This window comes from Anomaloglossus baeobatrachus, chromosome 8 (genome assembly GCF_048569485.1).
Source record: "Anomaloglossus baeobatrachus isolate aAnoBae1 chromosome 8, aAnoBae1.hap1, whole genome shotgun sequence".
In the NCBI taxonomy this organism is placed as follows: Eukaryota; Metazoa; Chordata; class Amphibia; order Anura; family Aromobatidae; genus Anomaloglossus; species Anomaloglossus baeobatrachus.
The window spans coordinates 208,355,921-208,383,126 of NC_134360.1; the positions used below are offsets into that span (position 1 = coordinate 208,355,921).

Genomic DNA, 27,206 nt, shown 5'->3' on the forward strand with positions numbered 1-27,206 from the left:
CACTGGCTTTAGGTTATATACGAAACTCCTGGTGATTTGGTTCCCTTTAAGTAATGGAATATTCCAGGCCTTCACTTACTATTACTGTAATCCTGCTTACGTTTTACACTTTGCGCAGGTAGTGAGGATCTTTCTTCCATTATTCATCAGAATAGTCTGGATTCCAGCAATCTTATTTTTTATGCAAAGTTTGTAGAAACCACAGAATAAGTTTCTCTTAAGGTGTCCTATTCGCATGTACTAATGAGGCATCGTTAATCACCAATGTCTCCATACCGGGAAATGTACGTAAGAAACCAGAATCTGGTAACTGTAGGCAGCTCTCAAGTCTCCCATCAAGATGTAAGCATGCATCAATTAGTGTGATGTCTGCAGAGTCCGCCGTAACCAGGAGGGATTCTTCTTAGTTAATGACAGTAACTCTACACAGCCGCTGTAAGCGATGCTGTCAGCCGGGATGAGGTTTCGCTACCACAATCCTCCAGGTGTAATTATCCACCTCCTGTGCTCCAATACCTGCAGACAAGATTTTTATAGACTCCTATGATATGAGTTCAGTGACTGGCAGGTAAGATACAATCTTATATATTGTATATTTATAGTCTGTATGGTGTTTGGAGACACTTTGGATAAAAAAAATATTCAAAAAGTTGCATAAATAATTAAAATTTTATTTGCAGAATAAACATTTCCAATGATTAACCTTCCACCATTCACAGCCCTTGTAAATCCCAAGATCAGCAAGGAAACTGGGGAATTTGCTGTCATATCACTCCATAATATTATTATTTTTTTAATTATTATTATTATTATAGTTCCATTTATTCCATGGTGCGGTACATGTGAAAAAGGGGTGTACATACTAAAACAAATACAATGATCCTGAATAATACAAGGCACAGACTGGTACAGGAGGAGAGCGGACCCTGCCCCCGAGGGCTCACAGTCTACAGATATTATATTTTATGTTAATGTCTGCAAGGCCTCCGTCATACGTCCGTGTAAAAATCGCACATGTTGCACAGTCCACTTTGGTCATTTGTGTTACATCCATGTGTCATCTATGTGACATGTCTGGGTAACCGCTACTGGAAAAAAATGCATGATACTGATTTGGGTTTTTTATATATGTAAAATATGCAAAAAGCCAAAAACATGATTGATAGAAGGATAAATAGATAGATTGATAGATAGCGTAATGGAGATAGCAGCACGGTATGTGAGCGAATGTCATAGATTTCAAGAAAGAGAACTATGATAAGCCATGGATCTCCTTAGCCCCCACCCTGGATGTGCCCCCATCCATCCTTCCTACAGTCCCCACCCTGGATGTGCCCCCATCCATCCTTCCTACAGTCCCCACCCTGGATGTGACCCCATCCATCCTTCCTACAGTCCCCACCCAGGATGTGCCCCCATCCATCCTTCCTACATTCCCCACTCTGGATGTGACCCCATCCTTCCTTCCTACAGTCCCCACCCTTGATGTGACCCGATCCAGCCCCCACCCTGTATGCACCCCCATCCATTCTTCCTATAGTCTTCACACTGGATGTGCCTCAATCCAGTCTTCCTATAGTCCCCAACCTGTATGTGCCCCAATCCATCCTTCCTACAGTCCCCACCCTGGATGCGCCCCGATCTATCCTTCCTACGGTCCCCACCCTGGATGTATCCAAAACCATCCTTCCTACAGTCCCCACCCTGGATGTGCCCTGATTTATCCTTCCTACAGTCCCCACCCTGGATGTCACCCCATCCTTCCTTCCTACAGTCCCAACCCTGGATGTTCCCCATCCTTCCTTCCTACAGTCCTCACCCTTTATGTGCCCCCATCCTTCCTTCCTACAGTCCCCACCCTGGATGTGACCCCATCCTTCCTTCCTACAGTCCTCACGCTGGATGTGCCCCATCCTTCCTTCCTACAGTCCCCACCCTGGATGTGACCCCATCCTTCCTTCTAACAGTCCTCAGACTGGATGTGCCCCAATTCATCCGTCCTACACTCCCCACCCTGGATCTGCCCCATCTATCCTTCCTACAGTCCCCACCCTGGATGTGACCCCATCCTTCCTACAGTCCCCACCCAGGATGTGCCCCCATCCATCCTTCCTACAGTCCCCACCCTGGATGTGCCCCCATCCATCCTTCCTACAGTCCCCACCCTGGATGTGACCCCATCCTTCCTTCCTACAGTCCCCACCCTGGATGTGACCCCATCCATCCTTCCTACAGTCCCCACCCTGGATGTGACCCCATCCTTCCTTCCTACAGTCCCCACCCTGGATGTGCACCCATCCATCCTTCCTACTGTCCCCACCCTGGATGTGCCCCATCCATCCTTCCTACAGTCCTCCCCACCCTGGATGTGACCCCATCCTTCCTTCCTACAGTCCCCACCCTGGATGTGCACCCATCATTCCTTCCAAGAGTCCCTACCAATCAGCCCCAGTCCTTAATGTACACTTTCTTTGGCAAAACTAATGTATTTGGTCCTGCTAATAGAGCTTATTTGATTGAGAAAGATAGATGATAGATAGAGAGATTGATAGAGAAATTGATAAAGGGATAGATAGATAGATATAGAGATAGACATATAGATAAATTATAGCGATAGATCAATATATAGATATAGACATAGAAATAGATAGATGATAGAGGGAGATAGATAGATGATAAATAGATGAGAGAGAGATTGATAGATGATAGAGGGATAGATACATAGAGATTGATAGAAGATAGATGATAGAGGGATAGATACATAGAGATTGATAGAAGATAGATGATAGAGGGATAGATACATAGAGATTGATAGAAAATAGATGATAGAGGGATAGATACATAGAGATTGATAGAAGATAGATGATGGAGAGAGACAAAGCTGTACCATTCTGATATATTTACTTAGATTTAATACAGCGTAACATCGGCTTATTGAAACATGCCAATTAGGGATTTTTAAAGGGACGTAAAAATGTTATTTGGATGAATTGAAAAGAATTGAATTTAGTAATTTCATTCTGAAATTGGCACATATTTCTCAGTTTTAGTCCTGTTTTTTTCTGCCGCACCACTTTCTCATTGGTGGTTACACCGTCATAACCGCATGTTTCGTCACGTGATGAAGGGGTCTAAGCTCAGCTAAGTCACTGATCCTGACAGCCTTCATCATATTACTGACACACGGAGAGGAGGACAGCTCAGCGCGGAGGGAGGTAAAGCTGCCCGGACAGTGACAGAGGGTGGAAAGACCTTCAGGCAGATTTTAGAACTAAAGAATATCAGTAAGTTCAATTATTTTCTATTTGCCCAACATTAAAATAACTTTTTATGTCCCTTCCCTTCAATCTTATCCACTGCGTATATCCATGTACACAGTAATCTGCATCAGTTGGAAATAATTGTCACCAGGTTATCAAATATTTAGGATTATCAAATGGTCATAGAAAAGTAATTTAGATTTTAATAAGTTTGGGTTTTTTTTGTTGGTTTTTTTTAATTAGGAGAATTTATTTTATTATCTCTACTTCTGTTCTTGCCAAAGTCCATGTTATATGCAGCTCTACATAATTAGAAACTCTCTAGATGCTTAATTGAAGCAATTTCATGTATAATTAGTTTAATTACACACCTGAAAATACATTTATGTCATAAATATCATTCTGAATTCTTATATCCATAGGGGCCATATTTGGATTGCAATAATCGTCCTAATCCGCAGCTCTGCTGACCTGAGCTGACAGCATCATAGTGTTAATTCAGTATTGGGACCTTTTGGCCCCTTAAGGGTTGGGCAATTTTTCATGGGGTTTTTTGTGCTTTTTTTTTCCTCCCCTTATTCCAAATGCCATAACATTTTTTTTTGGACGATATAGTCGTGTTAGGGCATTTTTGTTTTGTGGCATCAGTTATACTTTTGAATGAGACCATTCAATATATCATATGATGTAATGGTAAGCAGGGGGGGAAAAAAAATCCAATTGTTGTAAAATAGCAAATAAAAAAGTTAAGTTCTGCAATTGTTTTTGTTTTCTTTTTTTTTTTTAATTTACAGCATTTATTTTACCAAAAAACTGACCTGATAGTATGTCTCTCCAAGACAGTATGATTACATAGATACCAGGCATGTATAGCTTTTGGCTTAAGTGTTGAAAAAAAAAATCAGAAATTTTGAAAGAAAAAAAAGTCTTGTGTCACGACTTTCCGAGAGCCATGACGTTTTACATTTCTGGCATCACAGACTGTGTGAAGACTTGTTTTTTTGCACCTAAAGCTGATGTTTTTATTAATATTATTTTGGGATATACACCATGTTTTGATCGCCTGTTATTACATTTTTTTCTGTTGTTGCAGCGGCCAAAAAACTGTAATTCTGGAATTTTTTTTTCATTGTTACACTGTTTAGCAATTGGATTAATTTATTTTACACTTTACACCAAATATGTGCATTTTTTTATTTCTTAATTTTTAATGTGGTAAAATGGAGGTGATTTGAACTTTTATATTTGTTTTATTTTTTTCATACTTTTTAAAACATTTTTTTTATCTACATTTTTTTTTCTATTTAATAGTCCCCTTAGGGGGTTTGAACCTGCAATAGTCTGATCACTTGTTCTATATACAGCAATGCCACAGCATTACTGTATATAGAAGAAATTATAGTTTCCTATGAACACAGGTCACTAGCTGGTTTTCACAGTAATGTGAGGACAGACACAGGGGTCATCCGCTGACCACTGGCTTTCATGACAACACATCGGCGTCCTGTAATTGTGTCACATTGGGGGGCGTGGCTTGAGCTTGATGGCAGGCTGACGTGCTCTGTAGGAGCTCTTGCAGGCTGAGGTGGCAAATAACATAGCAAAACCCACCTGGCACTCTCTAACATGCCGGGGAGGAGAGGCACAGCACCACAGACCGGACCACCACCCCTGAGAAGCAGCAGCGCAGCAGTGGATCGTCTGTTCAAAGGGGGGAAGCTCTCTCCGGTCTCCAGGCCTGCTCCAGTAATGGCACCTGCATCCATGAGGCAGGGGCCTGCAGCAACAGCAGCCGTCAGTGGTGGCAGCGGGACAGAAGTGGCGGTGGCGATGCATAGCGTGCAGGTACAGGGCGGTACCGTCAGAGATCAGCTGGGACCGAGATCTCTGCTTTCGTCACAGAGACCAGTGGTGCAGGTGTAAGGGGTGGGCAGACCCCTTACAAAGAGGTGCAGTGTTTCCCCCTGAAGATACCCCCGCTGGGGTAGACACAGCTGTTAATGTTTTATGTTTATACTGTACTTTATTGCACTGAATAGATGGGTTTCCCTAGTGGCCGGGTGGGACGGCTGTCCCCATAGAAACAGGGCAAGAAAAAGGAGGAGCCGGCAGCAGCAGGGGAAGGGAGAGAGAGAGGAGTGAGAGCTTGGTGGCAGTCGAGTCCGGGACAGGGGAGAAGAACAGAGGGGGCAGGGTGTGGAAGCTTGTTGGACAACTAGCGAAGAAAAAGGAAAAGAAAGAGTGTCCTCTATGGTGAAGCAGGGTTGGGTGGGTCAAGCCTGTAGTAGCCAGAGTGGGAGCCCAGGTGAAGTGGAGTAGCCGGGCACAGCCCCATGAGAGGAGACGACAAGTGAAGTTTCCCCCCCCCAGCAGAGGTTGTGAATCGACGCTATCAAATTGTTGCCGTTGTGAAGATTCGTGCAATAAATATGCCTTCTGGTTCATCTGACCTCCGTCTACAGAGTCTTTCTACGTCTGCCAGCATTCTCTGTACCACCACACTCTGCCCCACAGAACAATCCCCTGTCCCAATAGTGACGGCGGAGCCGGGGGTTAGCCTGGCATACAAAGGGGCCACGACTACAACCCCCGAGACACCCCCGGCACCCCGTTACATGTGGCGTAGTCGGCAGGATCCGTATTATCTGGAGGGGGTCCCGATTCAAGAAGATGGAGACCAAGTGGTGCCTAGGGCGTTGGACCAGGCACAAGACGGCGGTAAGATGGCCGCCGTCTTCACGAGCATAGCGAGCGCACGAAGAATTGGCGCCAAACGAAAGACGCTGAGTTGGCCGGCGAAGAAAAAGAAGTACAGAGTGCGCCGCTCAAAGAGGGGAGGTGCCGGCCCCAAGATGTTGCTGAAGGCATGTGAAGAGGGCGGCGTTACAGAGGAAAAAAGGTGTCGCCTGTGCTGGGTCGACGTGATGTGCGAGACTGGGGGTGGAGTGTATACAAGAGCGGGAAAAGAAGGCCCGCCTCCACCTTCCCCAGCATCTCCACTGTCCCCGGCGCCATTACAGAAAGAGCTGCAGGAGACGCCAACTCCACAACTGACCTCAAGTGAGATGGAGACTCCGATGAAGCAGCGAGCTGCAGCGGACGCGCTGGTGGCAACCAGTCGGGGCAGAGGACGCCCGAAGAAGTCCGCAGCCGAAGAAGTACTCACTGTTAAATTACCGGCTGTGCCAGGAGGTCCGGAGCGGCCCGCGAAAGTAACGTGGGTCACTTCCTGGGATGCCGTGACCGGTGAAACCTCCACCAGGAGTCGAGGAGCCAAAGCTGGAGCCAGAAGGATCGGAGGTACCGATTAACTACGAACCGTTCCGGAGGCTGCGCCGCTTGCCAGGTCAGTCACTTTCTGATTATGTGCGGGCCCAGCGGGCCGAATGGCTCCGAGCTTATCACCCCGTGTGAACCCTAGTGACCGGAGAAGGGGGACATACTTGTGTTAAGTACTGGTAGTGTTGAAGAACCGGTGAAGTTGTAAAGGTTGTAACCATGTTTAAGGTATTGAGCCCGGAAGGAGCCTGATGCTGAACTGAGCGAGGACTCCTTCTGTGATGTCAAGGAGAACTTTATTGTTTGTGCTCCTGCCTTCTAAGACCGGGAGTGCTGTGAGAGACTCCGGGCAGAAAACCAGCAAAGACCGGGAGTGCCTGCTATGGCCTCCGGGCAAACCTGCTGCAAAGACCGGGAGCTCCCTGGAAGGGACTCCGGGCACAGAACTCATGCACTTATTGATTGTGGTTTATATGAAAGCTTTTAAGGTTTTGAAAAATGTCTTGCTGTTAAAACCGTGTTTTGCAGGTACGGGCCTTGCCGGGAGGCTAAGGCTAAAAGAGGGGAGGAATGTAAGGGGTGGGCAGACCCCTTACAAAGAGGTGCAGTGTTTCCCCCTGAAGATACCCCCGCTGGGGTAGACAAAGCTGTTAACGTTTTATGTTTATACTGTACTTTATTGCACTGAATAGATGGGTTTCCCTAGTGGCCGGGTGGGACGGCTGTCCCCATAGAAACAGGGCAAGAAAAAGGAGGAGCCGGCAGCAGCAGGGGAAGGGAGAGAGAGAGGAGTGAGAGCTTGGTGGCAGTCGAGTCCGGGACAGGGGAGAAGAACAGAGGGGGCAGGGTGTGGAAGCTTGTTGGACAACTAGCGAAGAAAAAGGAAAAGAAAGAGTGTCCTCTATGGTGAAGCAGGGTTGGGTGTGTCAAGCCTGTAGTAGCCAGAGTGGGAGCCCAGGTGAAGTGGAGAAGCCGGGCACAGCCCCATGAGAGGAGACGACAAGTGAAGTTTCCCCCCCCAGCAGAGGTTGTGAATCGACGCTATCAAATTGTTGCCATTGTGAAGATTCGTGCAATAAATATGCCTTCTGGTTCATCTGACCTCCGTCTACAGAGTCTTTCTACGTCTGCCAGCATTCTCTGTACCACCACACTCTGCCCCACAGAACAATCCCCTGTCCCAATAGTGACGGCGGAGCAGGGGGTTAGCCTGGCATACAAAGGGGCCACGACTACAACCCCCGAGGCACCCCCGGCACCCCGTTACATAGGGGTATACAGGAGGTGAGGCTGCTGCACAGAATACTCAGAAGGAGGGGGGCGGTGGAGTTCAGGCCCCACAGCAGAGCTTGATGAGCCAGGCTGGTGAAGAGAGCAGGAGTCTGGGCACTGATGGAGATATGCATGTGGGTAATGAATGCAGGGCCTCCCAGGCATGTCAGGAGTTGTCAGGCTCCCAAAGCAGTCAATCCCCACACAGTCAGGGGAACCAAAATGGAGGTCAGATCACACAAGGAGTTAACCCAGGAAGCTCCACTGTGGATACAGAGCGCATCCTGCAGCTGCTGGCTGCTCTCCCCACTAAACATGACCTGGACAATCTAGTTACTAAAATGGAGGCGGCACATGAGAGGGCTCTGTCCATTGTGAAAGGGGACATTGATGCTCTGGATACACGCACCACTGCAGTGGAGAATGATGTGTTTACACTATTTGAAAGAGTTAACACACTGGAGCAAACTCTATCCAAAGCCAGTACACACCTGCAAAATGTCGCCATCCTGTTAGATGATCAAGAAAACAGGGGGAGGCGAAATAATATTCGTTTGAAAGGCATCCCAGAAGAGATAGCAGCAGCTGCCCTCCTTAAGTCTGTAACTTTAATTTTCAACAAAGTGATGGGAGCTGCAGAGGACTCCACTTATGTGATCGACAGAGTCCACAGAGTGTTCCGCCAGGGGCCGGGTGACACAGCACAGCCGAGAGATGTTCTGTACAGACTGCATTACTACACGGATAAAGAAGCCATACTGAGGAAGGCATGGGTCCATGGAACCGTCTCTTACAAAGGGTCTGAAATCAAGCTTTTTCCTGACATATCAGCCAGAACCGTGTATATGAGGCGTCAGCTCCTCCCTATTCTACAAAAAATTAAAGAGAAAGGAGCATCTTACAGATGGGGACATCCATTTCACCTAATAGTACGCCACAATGGAGACCAATATCTGCTGAAGCGGCTGGAGGAGGTGGAGGGTCTCTTCCAATTTCTTGATACACCGGCAGTGGAGATCCCTAACTGGCTACATATGGACAGAACCGCCGGGTTACCCCAAAGAAGAAGAGAAGGTGGACGCCGCCGTGCAAGACCTCAGAAGAGTTCCAGGGATCCCAAGCCGGCCGGAGAATCTTCCCAGGAGGAGCCAGATTGAAGACTTGGGTCTGATTGCGGTTTTCTATCTTGTGGTGGGGGGAGCGGGAGATGTGGGAGGATGGCTCCTTATAGGCCGGACGCGAACTTAAATATTGGGTTAATTGCTACTTGAAATGTATTTGTCTCTCTTTTCTTGGGTGGCAGGGAGAGAGGTGGAGAGATTATTATTCCTCCTCTATGCTCTCTTTTATCCGTTTGTGTTCCTCCCTTTTCTCTCTTTTTCTCTCCCTCTTCTCTCTCTCTCTTCCCTCTCTTTCTCCTCTCTCTTCTTGCTCCTCCTTTTCTCTCTCGTCCCTTTCTCTCTTTCTTCTCTCTCTCTCTGCTCCATCGTTTCTCTTTCTCTTTCTCTTTTTCTCTCTTCCTCCACTCTCTCTCTTCTTTATCTTTTTCTCCCCTTTCTTCCCCTTTTCTATCTCTTTCGCTCTCCCTTTCACACCCCCTCTCTTTGTCTCTCTCTCCCCCTAAGGGGGTCTCACATGGACCCTTCAATTGATAATGTTGATGGATAGTCTGATAAACGTGTTGTTCTTCTAAGAAATGTGCCTCTCACTGCCCTGTTGTGTAACGGGGGGGGGTGAGACGTGGGTTTTCAGTTCACTATAATATTGTCATTTCTGCCTCGAGCTTGTTTAGCTTTTTCCCTTGGTCTTCCACGCACCCCAAGGGTGGTTCTCCCATCTGGAGAGCACCAGGTCTCTAAGTTCTTCAGAGACTGCATAGTTTTATTGTGTGAAACTTACTGGCCATTCCTTTAGGCCAGCTGTTACTGTTCATATTTTCTGTCTGCTAATACTTATCGCTTTTTTTTTTCTCTCTCTCTGCTCTTTCTTCTCTGCTGCTAGTTCTTTTTTCTACCTGATTCTTGATCCCCCCCCCCCCACCCGATCCTTAACCCACTTTCCCGTATCCGGTCAGTGTTTTGTAGGGGGTTCAACACTGTTCCTGACCCAACATGCATAAACCAGGGAACTCGGAGGTGAAATCTGGGACATTGAATGTGAAAGGTTTACATAGCCCGGGTAAGAGGTCTATCCTGGCAAATACGTAAAAAAAAATGGGGGTCCAAATTGCTTTCTTGCAAGAAACGCATCTGTGCAAACATAAACCGTTTAAATTGACATCACGCTGGTTCCCTGAGGCGTATCATAGCTTCTCGCTGGACCCGAAGTCCCGAGGTACTAGTATTCTTGTCTCGCGCTCCATCCCTTGGGAATTCATGGACTCTCGCAGTGATGACAGGGGACGGCTATTTTTGGTGAAGGGCAGGATCGCTACGCATATTTACACATTAGCTTCTATATACCTCCCCAATGTGGGGCAAATTGATACCGTGGCCGGATTTGTTGAAACTATGGAGGATTTCGTGGAGGGGACACTCATTATGGGGGGGGATTTCAATATCGCTCTAAACCCAGCTCAGGACACCTCCTCGGGGGCCTCTGCACATCCTACATCAGCCCTCCGCAGGCTGCGGTACTTATTACATGAGCAGCAGCTTGTGGACACATGGAGATTGTTGCACCCGACTGTCAGGGACTACTCTTTCTATTCAAATGCACATGGTGTATACTCCAGATTGGACTACTTTTTTGTAAAACATAAAGACCTCGAAAGGATCTCCAAAGCCCAGATAGATAGCATAACATTCTCTGACCATGCACTTTGCACTGTGTCTATGGTGCTACAATCTCCGTTTCCACAGCAGTGGCAATGGAGACTGAACACTTCCCTACTGGAGGACCCTGAAGGCCTTCAGTAAGTACAGAACTCCCTGACTGAATACTTTACGTTGAACGCGGATGGGGATACATCACCAACGACGGTCTGGGAGGCCCACAAATGTGTTATTCGAGGGGTTCTCATACAGCAAGGGGCAAGAAGAAAGAGGGAAAGGGAACTAGAGGTCAACAGACTGCTAACACAGCTGAGAGATCTGGAGACACAACATAAGCAGATGCCCTCGGCGGAGGTGGGGGGAACCTTATTCAAAGTCCGGGACGAGCTACGGAAACTACTTAACAGCAAGGCAAAAGGGGTCCTTAATAGATGCCGTAGACATTTTTATGAATACGGGAACAAGTGTAGCAAGACATTAGCGAGAGCACTCAGACAACAACAGGCGACAACCTTTATATCAAAAATTTCCCCTACACACCCTCAGGGATCAATATTACATTCTTCGGCAGAAATTTCGGAGACGTTCCAAAAATTCTATGCATCCTTATATAATTTAGAGACACATGACCCCACTTTGTCAAAATCATCTATTAAAAGTAAAATTTCAGAGTACATCAGAGAAGCAAAAATGCCGCGGTTGACAGACTCCGAGATAGCCGCATTGGAAACTCCAATTTCAAATCAAGAGCTGGTGGACGCAATAGGGTCATCCAAATCGGGAAAGGCACCTGGGCCTGATGGACTCCCCCTCGTATACTACAAAAAACTTAAGGAGATTATATCCCCACACCTCCTGTCAGCCTTTAATTCTAGGGCTTCAGAGGGCTCAACTCCCAATGCAGATTCATTGAGAGCACACATCACGGTAATACCTAAGATGGGGAAAGACCCAACACAATGTGCTAGCTATCGCCCGATATCCCTGTTGAATGTGGATACAAAATTATTTGCTAAAATCCTTGCAAGCAGGCTGGCACCTCTGATCTCTGAAATAATCCACCCAGATCAGGCAGGGTTTATGGCGGGTCGTGAGGCACGTGATAACACAGTTAAGGCCATTAATTTGATATATAAAGCTAAAAGTGGGGGTCTACCCTCTATCCTGCTGTCAACTGATGCCGAAAAGGCTTTTGATAGAGTGGATTGGACCTTTATGGAAGCCACGCTCGGGTGTCTGGGGTTGGGAAGTGGAATGATGGGTTGGATCATGTCTTTATACTCGGTACCCTCGGCGAGAGTCCGAGTGAATGGGATTCTGTCGGACCCATTTAAAATATCTAATGGCACCCGTCAGGGATGTCCGCTGTCTCCCTTAATCTTCATCTTGACGCTAGAACCCTTCCTCAGACACGTACGAGCCAACTCAGATATTGCGGGTATTGGGGTGGGCCATGTTACGCACAAAGTAGCTGCATATGCGGACGATCTCCTGTTTTTCGTTTCAGCCCCCAAGATCTCCCTGCCCAACTTAATGAGGGAATTCCAGCGATACTCCAGTTTATCAAATTTCAAGATAAATTTCACGAAATCTGAGGCCCTTAACATAAATCTCTCATCCAAAGAGGTGGAAGAGTTGAAGGGATCGTTTAATTTCCGATGGGCATCCCAATCTCTAAATTACCTGGGGATACGGCTGACTGGGGATCTCGGTCTGCTCTACTCTCAGAATTTCCCGTCTCTGCTGTCTTCCATTAGGCGAGACTGTGACAGATGGGGGAAATCATTATTCTCTTGGTTTGGCAGAAGCCAGATTTACAAAATGAATATCTTACCTAGAATTCTATATCTACTGCAGGTGCTCCCAATCAAAATACCCTCAGGATTTTTCAAATCTCTGGAGTCCACTCAGTCCTCCTTCATTTGGGCAGGTAAATCGGTACGAATAAAAAGAGCTATTTTGCACAGGACCAAGTGTAGGGGGGGATTGGGCTGCCAGACATGAGAAGGTATCATTTAGCAGGTCATCTAACTAGAATGATTGATTGGTGCAGGAACGGGTCTCAAAAGGCTTGGATACAAATTGAACAGTCCTTTTCCCCAATTCCCCTCAACAAATTGCCATGAGTGCTCTCGGAGGTCCCTGCAAGCTTGAAAACACATCCAACTATCGGGTCAACTGTGAAATACTGTAATACGGGGAAGGTGCAATCAGAAATGTTACCCAGGCAATCGAGCTTGACGCCAATCCTGAGCCATCCTGCCTTTGAGCCAGGCAGAGCGGATCCAGTTTTTCAGTCTTGGGTTCGGGGCGGGGTGGATCGGGTAGAGGACTTTGGAAACCGGGACACCTGGCCGTCGGTAGAGGGATTGGCAGCTAAACAGGATCCCAGCTCACTTGGTCATTGGAGATGCTTGCAACTGGCACACTTTTTCAGTAGCCTTCCAGGCAGATCCCTCTTTCAGCGACCCAAGACACAGTTTGAACAAATATGTATGGGACCAGGCACGATACGGCATTCTCTTTCGGCAGTATATTCGCTCCTATCTTCGCCCCCGGACCAACAAATCCCTCCTTTTGCTTCACAGTGGGAATGGGATCTGGGAATCCAGCTGACACCAACACAGTGGGAAAGGGTCTTCAGATTGGCGCACACATCCTCCATCAGCTCCAGGTTTCAAGAGGCTAGCTACAAGCTGCTAACCAGATGGTACCTTCGAGGTTACATGCGATGTTCCCAACGGTTGATACCATGTGCTGGCGGTGTGGCACAGCAGAGGGCAACATTCTACCCGTGTTCTGGGAATGTGAGGCGATCCGGCCCTTCTGGAGGGGAGTGTCGGATATCATTTCACGGGTGACGGGTGGAGAGGAGGAATTGGGACCTCCTGCCGCCCTGTTACATCACTGCGGGACTTCTGAAAAAATATACAAAAAATCTCTGAGGAAATTCCTCATCATGGCGGCGAGAGTGTGCATCCCAGAGAGATGGAGGAGCACGGCACCCCCCTCGCTGGTTCAATGGATCAATAAAGTCAATGACCTCATGTATATGGAGGATCTAACTTCATCATTACACAACTCATATGAGAAATTTTGGGCCACGTGGAGGGAGTGGATGGACTTCCAGCACTCGGAGGACTATGGTGCTCTGGTGGGCAGTGTTGAGGCGGCTGAGGGAACCACAGAAGGTAGTACATAAGCGGATCCCCAGACCCCCCCCCCACGCCTTGTTACCCTCACCTGGCCCCTCCACCTCCCAGCCTCCCCACCACCCCTTCTTACCCTCACCTGGCCCCTTCACCTCCCAGCCCCCCCCACCCCTTCTTACCCTCACCTGGCCCCTCCACCTCCCAGCCCTCCCCCCCACCACCCTCCTCCTTTTCCCCAGTTTCTCACTCTTTTCTATTCTTTGTTTTATTTCTCTTGCTTTCTTTCTGGTCTTTTCCTCTTTCGCTTCTTACTATTCTTGGTGAGTTACGTATGTTACCTGTTAAATGTGAATTTATTCTTTGAAAAAGCTAGATGGAACCTTGAATGTCTATACACCTGAAAGGGGGCATTTGCGGGAACATTTTCTGTCACAATGTAAAAATGTAAAGTGTGCCTTATGTCCTATTTTTTGGTGTGTTGAATGTATCTTACAAAGGTCCATTTGATCTTAAGAACTGTTACGTGTACTGTTAAAGGATTACATTTATAAATAAAAGAATTTAAAAAAAAAATGTGTCACATTGATGAGGGCTTAGAACAGCATGTCCCCCTGCCAGTGAGTGTTAAATGCTGCTGTCAGAGATGGACAAAGGCACTTAACAGGTTAACAGCATGGATGGAGAGCGGCTGTTAGGCTACTTTCACACATCCGGTTTTTGCTCTGCGGCACAATACGGCGCTGTGCAGAAAAAACGCAACCGTTTTTTTTGCCGCCGGTTGCGGGTTTTTTTGCATAGACTTACATTAGTGCTGTAATGTGCCGCATGGGCTTGCGTTCGGTCCGGTTTTTGCCGCATGCGGCAGATTTAGCCGATGCCGCGGCCGGATGGAACGTTCCCTGGCACGTTTTTTGCTCCGGCAAAAAAAACCGCATCGCCGGATGCGGCGCGATGCGGAAAAAAAACGCATCCGGCCGCCGCATGCGGTTTCTTTCACTGCGCATGCTCAGTAGCATGCCGCAACTGGAAAAAAACGGACGGGCCGCATGTAAAAACTTATGCAAAGGATGCGGTGTTTTTGCCGCATCCGTTACATAGGTTTCACAGCCGGATTGAGCCGCACTGCTCAAACCAGATATGTGAAAGTAGCCTAAGAGCCAGATGAAAGCTGAAAGATTCAGCCTTCGTTTGCAGGGAAAGATGCAGGCTCAGTGTGCAAGCCCGCATCAAAGGCAGGGAAACAACTCATGACAAACATAGTATGTCATAGGTTGCAAAGGGTTTAATCGTTGAATTCATGGTTTTCATGTGGTGCCATTGCCCTAATATAAAACCTCTGGGCCCCTTGGGCCCTGGTGTATAACCTCCGGCCCCTCGTCCCCCGGTGTATAACCTCTGGCCTTTTGTACCTCGGTGTATAACTTCCGGCCCCTTGTCTCCTGATGTATAACCTTCGAACCAACGGTGAATAATCTCCAGCTCCTCATCCATTTCCTTTGTACAACCTCCAGCCCTTTGTACCCCAGAGTACAGTTAGGTCCAGAAATATTTGGACAGTGACACAATTTTCGCGAGTTGGGCTCTGCATCCACCACATTGGATTTGAAATGAAACCCCTACAACAGAATTCAAGTGCAGATTGTAACGTTTAATTTGAAGGTTTGAACAAAAATATCTGATAGAAATTGTAGGAATTGTACACATTTCTTTACAAACATTCCACATTTTAGGAGGTCAAAAGTAATTGGACAAATAAACCAAACCCCAAAAAAAAAATTTTTATTTTCAATATTTTGTTGCGAATCCTTTGGAGGCAATCACTGCCTTAAGTCTGGAACCCATGGACATCACCAAACGCTGGGTTTCCTCCTTCTTAATGCTTTGCCAGGCCTTTACAGCCGCAGCCTTCAGGTCTTCCTTGTTTGTGGGTCTTTCCGTCTTAAGTCTGGATTTGAGCAAGTGAAATGCATGCTCAATTGGGTTAAGATCTGGTGATTGACTTGGCCATTGCAGAATGTTCCACTTTTTTGCACTCATGAACTCCTGGGTAGCTTTGGCTGTATGCTTGGGGTCATTGTCCATCTGTACTATGAAGCGCCGTCCGATCAACTTTGCGGCATTTGGCTGAATCTGGGCTGAAAGTATATCCCGGTACACTTCAGAATTCATCCGGCTACTCTTGTCTGCTGTTATGTCATCAATAAACACAAGTGACCCAGTGCCATTGAAAGCCATGCATGCCCATGCCATCACGTTTCCTCCACCATGTTTTACAAAGGATGTGGTGTGCCTTGGATCATGTGCCGTTCCCTTTCTTCTCCAAACTTTTTTCTTCCCATCATTCTGGTACAGGTTGATCTTGGTCTCATCTGTCCATAGAATACTTTTCCAGAACTGAGCTGGCTTCATGAGGTGTTTTTCAGCAAATTTAACTCTGGCCTGTCTATTTTTGGAATTGATGAATGGTTTGCATCTAGATGTGAACCCTTTGTATTTACTTTCATGGAGTCTTCTCTTTACTGGTGACTTAGAGACAGATACACCTACTTCACTGAGAGTGTTCTGGACTTCAGTTGATGTTGTGAACGGGTTCTTCTTCACCAAAGAAAGTATGCGGCGATCATCCTCCACTGTTGTCATCCGTGGACGCCCAGACCTTTTTGAGTTCCCAAGCTCACCAGTCAATTCCTTTTTTCTCAGAATGTACCCGACTGTTGATTTTGCTACTCCAAGCATGTCTGCTATCTCTCTGATGGATTTTTTCTTTTTTTTCAGCCTCAGGATGTTCTGCTTCACCTCAATTGAGAGTTCCTTAGACCGCATGTTGTCTGGTCACAGCAACAGCTTCCAAATGCAAAACCACACACCTGTAATCAACCCCAGACCTTTTAACTACTTCATTGATTACAGGTTAACGAGGGAGACGCCTTCAGAGTTAATTGCAGCCCTTAGAGTCCCTTGTCCAATTACTTTTGGTCCCTTGAAAAAGAGGAGGCTATGCATTACAGAGCTATGATTCCTAAACCCTTTCTCCGATTTGGATGTGAAAACTCTCATATTGCAGCTGGGAGTGTGCACTTTCAGCCCATATTATATATATAATTGTATTTCTGAACATGTTTTTGTAAACAGCTAAAATAACAAAACTTGTGTCACTGTCCAAATATTTCTGGACCTAACTGTATAATCTCCGTATCCTCGGCCCTGGTGTATAACCTCTGGCTCCTCGTACCCCAGTATATAACCTCTGGCCTCTTGTCCCCTAGTGTATAACTTCTGGTCCCTCGCCCCCGGTCTATAACATCTGGCCCCTTGTCTCCCAGTGTATAACTTCTGGCCCCTCGCCCCCGGTCTATAGCCTCTGGCCCCTTGTCTCCCTGTGTATAACCTCCAGCCCTTTGTACCCTGGTGTATAACCTCTGGCTCCTTGTCTCCCGGTGTATAACCTCCTGCCCTTTGTACCCTGGTGTATAACCTCCGTCCCCTTGTCTCGTGTATAACCTCCAGCCCCTCGTTTCCTGATGTATAACCTTCGAACCCTTGTCCAACGGTATATAACCTCTGGCCCCTGGCCATAACATTTGCCTTTACTAACAATTGTGGTGCAAAGCTCAATGATACCAGCGCGGTCCTGTAATAGGAGGTACCTGTGTAACAAGTCCGTTCATGACATATCTTCCTCATAAATCTCCCCCATAAATCTCACCCATCACTTGAGTGATATTACTGAGATATAAAAGGAACTGCAGCAACTCAGCCATGAAGTGGAGACTGTAAAACTAAGTTTTGCTTTTATGAGATTAATTTGGTGCAGGAATTCTGCACTTACAAAATCCGAACCAAATTGTGAAGATTTTGTTGTGCAAATGCTGAGTATTTGCCACTGTTTTTACCCTCTGTATTGCAATGTTACGTTCTCACCATGTCGATGAGTAAAGCTGCGTTCACATATCCTATAATCATCCCTTAGAACAGATTCCGCAGAGATCTGTTGGAAAAAAACTTCTGCAACACAACTTTTTGTGTCCGTTGTTAAATAACTGATGACTGCAGGATCCTTTTTTTTGTTTCTTTTTTTTTTTTTACATTGGAGTCTACGGCGTACGGATCCATTAACGGATTGCTAATTAGGCATACATTTTTCTTACATTTGTTTATGGAGGATAAATAGCAATCTGTTGACGGATCTGTTCTCCATAGACTTCAATGTTAAAAAAACCGGATCTGGCAGAAATCATTTTGCCAACAGATTTCTGCAGGATCTGTTCTCACGGATGATTACAGGACATGTGAACGCAGCTTAAGTGCTGAGTTTTCGTTGTTGCAGACTTTCTTCAGCATTTCTGCATCTACAGTATTAGGTAAATTAGGTTAATTGCATTGTGGTTTTTAGTGCGTTTTTTTTTCACATTCAATTTTTTTTTTTCTTTAACGTGGCAATTTTTTTTCTCTTTTTGCTGTGCCATACTCTAAAGAAAGCAGCTTTGTTTTTGACTTTTACAAAAATTTATTGATACATTCATGTGCAGATTCCACGCGTTTTTTAGTGCATTCTGGCAGCAGAAACACAGTAAAAACACACGCGTCTATTATCTGTGGATTTTCTGCATCAAAATCAATTTTATGGGAAAAAATCTGCACATAAAATTCAGCGTACTCGCAAGAGAAATTGACATCTTACCGATCTGAAACGCACCGCAGGCCAGTTTATACTGAATAAGATGAAAATCACGATGGGTATGAGATTTCAATTAATCCCATCCACTTTGCTGGAACTGTAAAGGGGGCTTTACACGCAACGACATCGCTAATGCGGAGTCGTTGGGGTCACGGAATTGGTGACGCACATCCGGCCGCATTAGCGATGCCGTTGCGTGTGAAACCTATGAGCGATTTTGCATCGTCACAAAAACGTGCAAAATCGCTCATCGGTGACATGGGGATCCATTCTCAATTATCGTTACTGCAGCAGTAACGAGGTTGTTCCTCGTTCCTGCGGCAGCACACATCGCTCCGTGTGACACCGCAGGAACGAGGAAGCTCTCCTTACCTGCCTCCCGGCCACAATGCGGAAGGAAGGAGGTGGGCGGGATGTTCGTCCCGCTCATCTCCGCCCCTCTGCTTCTATTGGGCGGCGGTTCAGTGACACTGCCGTGACATCGCTGTGACGCTGAACGAACCGCCCCCTTAGAAAGGAGGCGGTTCGCTGGTCACAGCGACGTCGCAGGGAAGGTAAGTATGTGTGACAGGTCTGGGCGATGTTGTGCGGCACGGGCAGCGATTTGCCCGTGTCGCACAACAGATGGGGGTGGGTACGCACGCTAGCGATATCGGTACCGATATCGCAGCGTGTAAAGCGGCCTTTAGATGCTACGTTTTTGACACAATTAAGATATCCAGCGTAAAAAACTCATGGTGGGAACACAGTCCCAAAGGGTGAAATTTGCCAAGAATATCTGCAACATAGACAGACGTGCTTCAAATTTATAATCCTCACCATGGATGGTTACAATGCGGACTTTTTACCCAGTGTATGAATGAGATTTGGTAAAATATATATTGCTACTTTGATGTGTATTGGCTGACTTGAGATATCTTTTTTCTTAGGTCCCCTTCTGCAGTCAGCCTCTCTGATCCATCCAGGCATCCTCTGCTTAGGTCCTACATGTCGTCATATGAAGTAAGTCGAATTGTGCTGAAGTGTCAGAAGGAGAGAGATGATGCCCTCCGAAGAGAGGAATCATCCAGGGACAAGCTGAAGCTACTTGAGGTGTCTTCACGTAGCCAGATCCAAGAATTGAAAGCCAAGCTTAAAGAATTGACCAACGAAAACAAGAATCTTCACCGAACTGTCAAGAAACTCAGATTAGACCTGGGCCTAGAAGGCAATCCAAGATTTAAAGGCAAGATGACCAAGGATGTCATCAAGGAGCTATATGAGCAGGAAGACACGTGCTCTCATCTGAAAGAGAACAACCAGCTTCTCTCTGTGCAGCTCCGAGAAATGGTTCCTATCATTGTACAGACACAGCAGCAAAAGTCTGAGCTGCAGACTCAACTCAAGGATATGGAAAGAAAAATGCGGGATCTAGCAAAGGAAAACAACAAGCTGGAACAGTTTTTGCAGGAAAGTCGAAAAGAAAGAGAGGAGTTGGAAAGAGTTCACATGATGCTCAAGAAATCCATTGAAGATGCCAAGACGGTTACGAGCCGGTCTGTGCAAACAACCACGTCCATTCCTGTCACTTTACCGACCACTTACAAGAAAATCTCCAGAGAATCCAGCAGTTCACAGGCTTCACAAGTTACACAGGAGAAGAGGAAGGTTTCATTGGAAACAAGTAACTCACCACCATTGTCTGCAGGAAGCATCCAGAAACCATATTACAGGACTTTACGCAATCAGTCTTAATAGGCATAGATTCTGGCAGGGTCTTCGAGTAGACCTGAGTTTTTAAAGATATTGTCCGGAATTAGAAAAACATGGCTGCCTTTTTCCAAATACAATGCCAGGCCTGCCTACAGGTTGTGTGTGGTATCGTTGCTTTGCAGCATTCACTTCAATGGAGCTGAGCCACAATATAATAGATACAACTGGTGTGATGCTGTTTTTTGAAGAAGGCAACCATGTTCTTCTAGAGGGAAACATTAGTGATGAGCGAGCACTATCATACTTAATACTCAGAATGAGTAGGTAGGACACTTGAAGGGAAAAATTCTTGAGTTTCCCATTGACTTTCATTATACTCGGTACTCTAGTTGAGCTCGTCCGAGCATCCGACCTGCTCGTTTTGAGTACCAAGCATGATAGTGCTCGCTCATCACTAGTAGACATACCTTGTCAGTTTTGAAATGAATAAAATATACTTAAAATTAACTTCATCAAACGTTGTATTTTGCATGTATTAAAATATGTCAAACAGAATTGAGCAAAACGATTCACGCTGCCTTGGTCTGGTGTCCATTACTTTTTGGCAGCCTGATCAAGACAGACTTCACATCTGCAGCCATCACCTTTGACTCTGAATAACTGGGAGCTTCTAGCAAATAATAAGCCTCATAATGACATTGCGTGAACCTAGGGACAACACCTCTTGTGACATTACAACATTGTGGGGCTTAGAAAATGCCAAAGAATCCCATGATACCAGCCACACAAGTGAAAAATGTCCTGATTTGGCCGGCATGGAGGTCAGGACTACATGGTGGAACAGGGCCGCATGAATCTTTTTGAACAATTAAGAGTATTTTCTTCATTTCCAACCTATAGATTTATGGCATATCCACAAGATATGCTAAAATGTGTAATAGATCAGGACCAGGACCCCACTCTGAAAGACAGGGGATCCCATGACTGCCAATGTGTTGATTCACAATGACCATTCTACTTAAATTCATGGGAGTAACTGAAATACGAGGGGGGCAAAAATGGGGCTATGACACATTTTCTTTTTAATTTTAAGTTTTGGAGTAAGTGCAAAAAAAATTTTGATCATTTTGTTTACGGCATTTACAATAAAGAAATGTCACAATTTGCATTAAAAAATTCCCCCAAACGTGATAATAAATGTCCCCCAGTGGATATTCTATCTAAAGGTTATTTAGTGCTTTTCTCTGGCTCAGCTGATTTGTAAACATGATGAATGAATTCAATGTACACATTGGAGCCGATTCATTAATACTGGCGTAGAACGCGCTCATGCTAGGCTAGTCTTAATGGTATAAAAGGCGCCAAATTCATTAAGAGGGACACACCACTTAATGAATTTGGTGCATCATCTGAGTGGCGTGACCCCCCATGAATCTTACCAGAAATGCTACTCCAGTCTTACAAAATGCTGGCACTTTTAATTATTTGGACGGGCAGACATGTCCACATCCAAACCCTTTCCCAGCTTTGCCCCTTTCAGTAGAGCGGATTCAAACTGTCGCCAAAAGTTGTCCAACTCCACTGTGATGCTAGACACTAGGAGCAGTATGCATAGAAGGGTAGTCAGTCGAGCCGGGATCATAAGCCAGGAGGTAACGTATAAGATTCAGAGAGCAGAAAGAGATGTGGTTAGGAAGAGGTCCAAGGTCAGAAGTCAGGAGGTAACGTATAAGGTTCAGGGAGCAGAAGGAGATGTGGTCAGGAAGAGGTCCAAGGTCAGAAGTCGGGAGGTAACGTATAAGGTTCAGGGAGCAGACAGAGACGTGATCACGAAGAGGTCTGAGGTCAGAAGCAGGGAGGCAATATATAAGGTTCATGGAGCAGACAGAGACGTGGTCAGGAAGGTCAGAAGACAAGATTAGAACACTTACACCAGACAGGCATCAAGAGCACACTGAGCAAACAGGAAGTACGACTAGCGAAGTTCAGACAAAGCAAGCCCAGTAAAGTAACAGAGCAATCACCAGTAATGAAGCGCATCTTTGATGGCACCTCCCAAAACCAGCGTGGACCCTAGTGTCGAAAGACAACCCATCAGTAAAGGCCCCGTCACACATAGAGATAAATCTGCGGCAGATCTGTGGTTGCAGTGAAATTGTGGACAATCAGTGCCAGGTTTGTGGCTGTGTACAAATGGAACAATATGTCCATGATTTCACTGCAACCACAGATCTGCAAAAGATTTATCTCTGTGTGTGACGGGGTCTTAAGACACATAGCAGAGCATTTTCAAATGCAAAATGCTCCACACAGCGGAATCGTAACATTCACATTGTGCAAACATTTACAACAGCTTCTTTGTGTTAAAGCTTTGATGGATTGGCTTCATAGAATGTAATCTTTCAAGTGCTCTCTATGATACATGCACAACACGACATCCATCCCCAGTAACTAAATTTGGGTGTCATCATATCATGCAGATGCCCCCAGTTAAATGGTTATGACCTGGTGACAAACATAATGTAACTCTCTGCCTGTGATATCACCATGTTCTTTTTCTGCAACCTACCTACGTGAAAAGTTATGAACTAGTTACAGACCATATTTCGATCCAGACGAGACTGCCCTAATCTACATACAAGGCTGCCTGGAGGCTAGCAGATGTTTCTTCAAAGGTTCCGTCTTGTTCATAAAACTTCAGATGATTTGCCAAAACTGATAGATGAGAATTGTGTCTCTTTGATTGTCCCACGATAGACAGTGGCCGAAGATGATCTGATGGTGGGATCAGGTCCTCTGAGTACAAGTGTTAGCATAAGAATGTTAATTAGCAGCCGCCCAGAAAGACGAGCAGAAATAATAGGAGTCAAAGTAGAGCAGTGTTGATACAGCCCACCTTTAATAATAATAATTATTTTATTTATACAGTGCCAACTAGTGATGAGTGATGAGCGAGCGCTACCATGCTTGGTACTTGTTAAGACCAGTTGAGTACCCGAGTATAATAGAAATCAATGGTGGACTGGAACATTTTTCCTGATGATTTCCCATAAAAATGTTCACATTCCCTGTTGACTTCCATTATACTCAATTACTTGCTATGTGCCCATCCAAGCGTCTGACTGCTCACTCCGAGTACCCAGCACCTGAGCATGTTAGTGCTCGCTCATTACTAGTGCCCACATATTCCGCAGCACTTTACTTTATAAATTAGACATGACTATTGACTTAAAATGTTCGGAGAAAAAAAATATCAAATATATTAATAAGAATGAACACGGTATAGCAAAATTAGGATAAGTGCATATTGTTTAAAGGCAGAGAAAAAGCTGCTGGAGCAGGGTGGATATACCATTGGCGCAACCGACTAGAGAAGAAAAGGTGAGTGCTCCCATGGCTCCTGTGTCATGCCAACACTAAATTGTACTGAGACCATTCGAGTGTGGGTTTCTCATCCATAGAGGAGGCTCACTCACAATTTTGCCTGAGATCACTTGAATAAAAATGGGATCTAAACATCTTCTAAAAGGAGCATCTAATGATTCTGGAGCAATTGAGTGATGAATCAGGTGTGTGCCGCCCCTGCAGCAGTCAAACTGCTCAGATCCGAGGTTGCTGTGGCTCGATGGTCTCCGGACCCAGGGGCTTGCGGCCTCTTCAAATGTAAAGGGGGTATTTACAGGGGATAAATGTTCGTGACGCCACCTGCGGGTTGCGGTAAGGGGAGTACCGCCGCTGCCGAAGGGAGTACCGGGGCAGATGGTGTGGGGGCAGCAAGGTGTCAGTCCCTCCGCAGGTAGGGAAGGCCCCAGATAGTGGGGGGTTTGGTGTACAGGTGGCTTGGCCTTGGAAAGCAGGGTGCAGGGGCGTGATTACTCACTGCGGTAGTCTTGGTGCTGGATTTGGTAGAATAAGCAGACACTCACCCAGATGGTAAACCAAAGTTTCTATGCACCGCAGTCTCTACGGGGGGAGCCCGTCCAGGTCCCGCTCCCCCCGGTGTCACTTGGTAAGTTCGGAGCCCTGCCTCCGTGCACAAATTGATTGACCATTGTGGCTTGAAGCTTTTGGGGCCCCGTTACCCGTGTGTATGGCAGCTGTGCTCTTGATAGCTGGCAATTGGGATTTTAGTGGGTTGTGTACTTTGGAGAACCCTATCCTCCGCGTTGTGCTGATGCCTTCAATCTCTGAGCTCCTGGGGAAAGTTCATAAAGAGACTATCCTCCACAGGTTAATTACCTGGACGGATAAACCTTCTCCTGACCTAGGGTCCTGTGCCCTGTCGTGCTCGGTATCAATAAGGTAACTGGGCTTCCTGGTGCTGATAGTCCTCCTAGACTTCGTCCGTTACACCCTTGTCCAATATCCCTGCTACTAGTCCCCGACTCCTGTGGTCCCGGACCACCGTCTGCGACACAACCCGTCGCCTCCCTGGGACCTACAACTCCCCAGCTCCTCACTCTTTGAGAGCTGACTCCAACACTCATTTCCTCCCTCATTTCCTCCCTCCCACCAGTCTGCCTGACCCCTAGTTGGGCGGCCCTGCTCTAACCTGAATAACCAAAAGGTGTGTCTGTACAGGTCATGGTGTGAGGTGTGGTTGGGAATTGTAGTGCGTTTGTTAGTGACACCGTTGTTGGGAACCTGGAACCATGGGGGGTAGGCCCTGCACCCTGGGGGACAGGATGCAGTTCTCTGTAGCACCCTGATGTATTCAGAGGCGCTACACATACGTCGGGTGAGATGATTTTTAAGCTGACTGAAAGGGGATCGGTCACCCCAAAATGACACCTAGACTGCAGAAATATTTATATGTGGGTCAGAAATAATCCCACCCATATAGAGTTCAGCTTAAAAGGAACCGGTCACATCCTTTAATTTTAAACTGCTCCATTGTCTTGTTAGTCAGAAAATGTGCATCACCTACATTGCGTCACTAACAAGACATTGGGGGCAGTTTAATATCGAAAAACGGTGTGACAGGTTACCTTTAATATATACTGAAAAAGCCACATTTATTTAATATGAAAATGAGGACATTTCTGCGCAGTCTAAGCCTGGGTGCACCGATACCACCTAATATAGGAAAATAATAACCAGTCCTTTGGACTTTCCACTAAAACGGTCCAGGAAATCCCACGTGTGAACCCTGAGAGCAAGCTCCCTCAGTTAGCCATACTGGGGAGCGGGACCCAATTAGTTTCAAGCTATAGGGGCCAACTAGAAGAGAACAAGGTGCCAAGGGAAAGGTCACAGATCATCAGGCAACACCAGAAGAAACGGGACCCAAATGTGCTCCCCCTCAGTGGCAGCGGTGTCCAGAACTTTGGTTTACTAAGTTGTCGGTGTCAGCTTTATGGACTGAGTGAGTACGCAAGTGACCCCTACCTCCCCAATGGCACGTCCCGCCACCATCACCGAGTCCCGGGGTATTCCCCTACCCGTGGAGGGGTTAAACACCTGGCTGCCCACTCCATCACCATCGGGTACTCCCAGCTGCAGCAGTGGTACTCCACCTTACCACACACCATGGGTGGCGTCATGAACTCTAAATACACCATCCCCTGTAAATACCCCCTTTATTTGAGTGGCCGCACGACCCGCGGATCCAGACGCCCCTCGAGCCACCGTGGGTCCGGAATCCGAGCAGCCCGGCTGCTGACGTGGGGGCGGCACACACACAACATGGCGAAGCACACTCCAAGTGTCACAGCGGATGTGCATCCAACACAGGAGGAGCACAGCGGCACACTCCAGCGTCAGTGTGGGTGTGCACACAACATGGCAGAGTACAGCGGCACACTCCAAGTGTCAGTGTAGGTGCACACAATGAGGTGGAACACAGCGGCATACTCAGTGTCAGTGCTGCGTTCTGATGCCTAGATCCCGTGTCTGTAGCTGCCACTTGATGCACCTGGAAGTATAGCAAGTGAGCGGCTCCAGTGGGGAGGGGGACACGGCGCCGTGATGTGCGATCTGCTCACTTCAACACCCTTCCTCCTCATTGAATCTGCAGTCACATACATGCAGCAAACAGGTGTCAGAACATACCTGCAGTCACACTGCATGCACACCCACACCGACACTGCAGTCACATTGTGTGCACAACCACACTGACACTTCAGTCATATTGTGTGCGCACCCACACTGACACTTCAGTCACATTCTGTGCGCACCCACACTGACACTGCAGTCACATTGTGTGCACACCCACACTGACACTTTGCGTGTTACTCTGCTCCTCCAGTGTCAGGACACACGTGCAGAAATGCTAAGTCATTTTAGACAGCACTGACTCTCACCAATGGACGTCTGTCAGTTAAGATGAGGAACTGTCTTTAACATGCAAATAGGAGAGTGCACCGCTGCACCAAGACATCGGCTACGCCAGGCGGGACAGAACCGTCTGCATCTACAAAATAAAATATTAAGTTAAAACTGTACATGCTAGGGCGACGTCTCTTATAGAAATGTGTCTGCAGATTAAAAGTCTCCTTTAAAATGTCATCGTTCTTAGCAACACATTGTCCTGCGTCTCCCAAGACTTCCCTCTCGTCTGGTCTTTTGCAGCACATACCGAAACGGTGCCTGTACAGGGAATCTGTCATGAGGTTTTTGCTCCCCCATCTGACATCTGAAAGCAGCATAATGTGGAGACAAAGACCTTGATTCCAGCGATGTATCACTTACTGAGCCCAGGCTGCGCACCCCCCATCGTGCTCCATCCCCCAGGCTGTGCACCTCCGTCATGCTCCATCCCCAGGCTGCGCACCTCCATCATGCTCCATCCCGCAGGCTGCGCACCTTGTCATGCTCCAGCCCCAGGCTGCACACCCCCATCATGCTCCATCCCGAGGCTGCGCACCCCCATCATGCTCCATCCCCCATCTTGCGCCCCCCCAGCTGTTTGTTCAGCGCTGTCTTCGGCTGTAAAGCGCTTACCTACTACAGCCTACATCTCCCGTCCTCGGTGACGGCGCCTGCATCTCCCGTCCTCGGCGGCGGCTTGCATCTCCCATCATCCTCTGCGCGGCGCTGCCCTATGCTGCTGTGACCTCTGCAGTGTGAGCGCACGCCTGCACATCGTTGTTTTGGTCTT

The 27,206-nt window shown here is 46.9% G+C and overlaps 1 protein-coding gene across 2 annotated transcripts; it reads left to right on the plus strand.

Moving 5' to 3' along the window:
- Positions 1-366: 366 nt before the first annotated feature.
- On the plus strand, positions 367-21,201 carry LOC142249422 (uncharacterized). 2 transcript variants are annotated; one of them, XM_075321076.1, is made up of 2 exons: positions 367-568; positions 19,345-21,201. In XM_075321076.1, the coding sequence occupies exons 1-2, from the start codon at positions 549-551 to the stop codon at positions 20,147-20,149; spliced, it is 825 nt and encodes a 274-aa protein (XP_075177191.1). In that variant the 5' UTR covers positions 367-548; the 3' UTR covers positions 20,150-21,201. The 2 variants fall into 2 exon arrangements, with proteins under 2 accessions (XP_075177191.1, XP_075177193.1); XM_075321078.1 differs by lacking the exon at positions 367-568 and adding an exon at positions 3,191-3,284.
- The last annotated feature ends 6,005 nt before the right edge of the window (positions 21,202-27,206 follow it).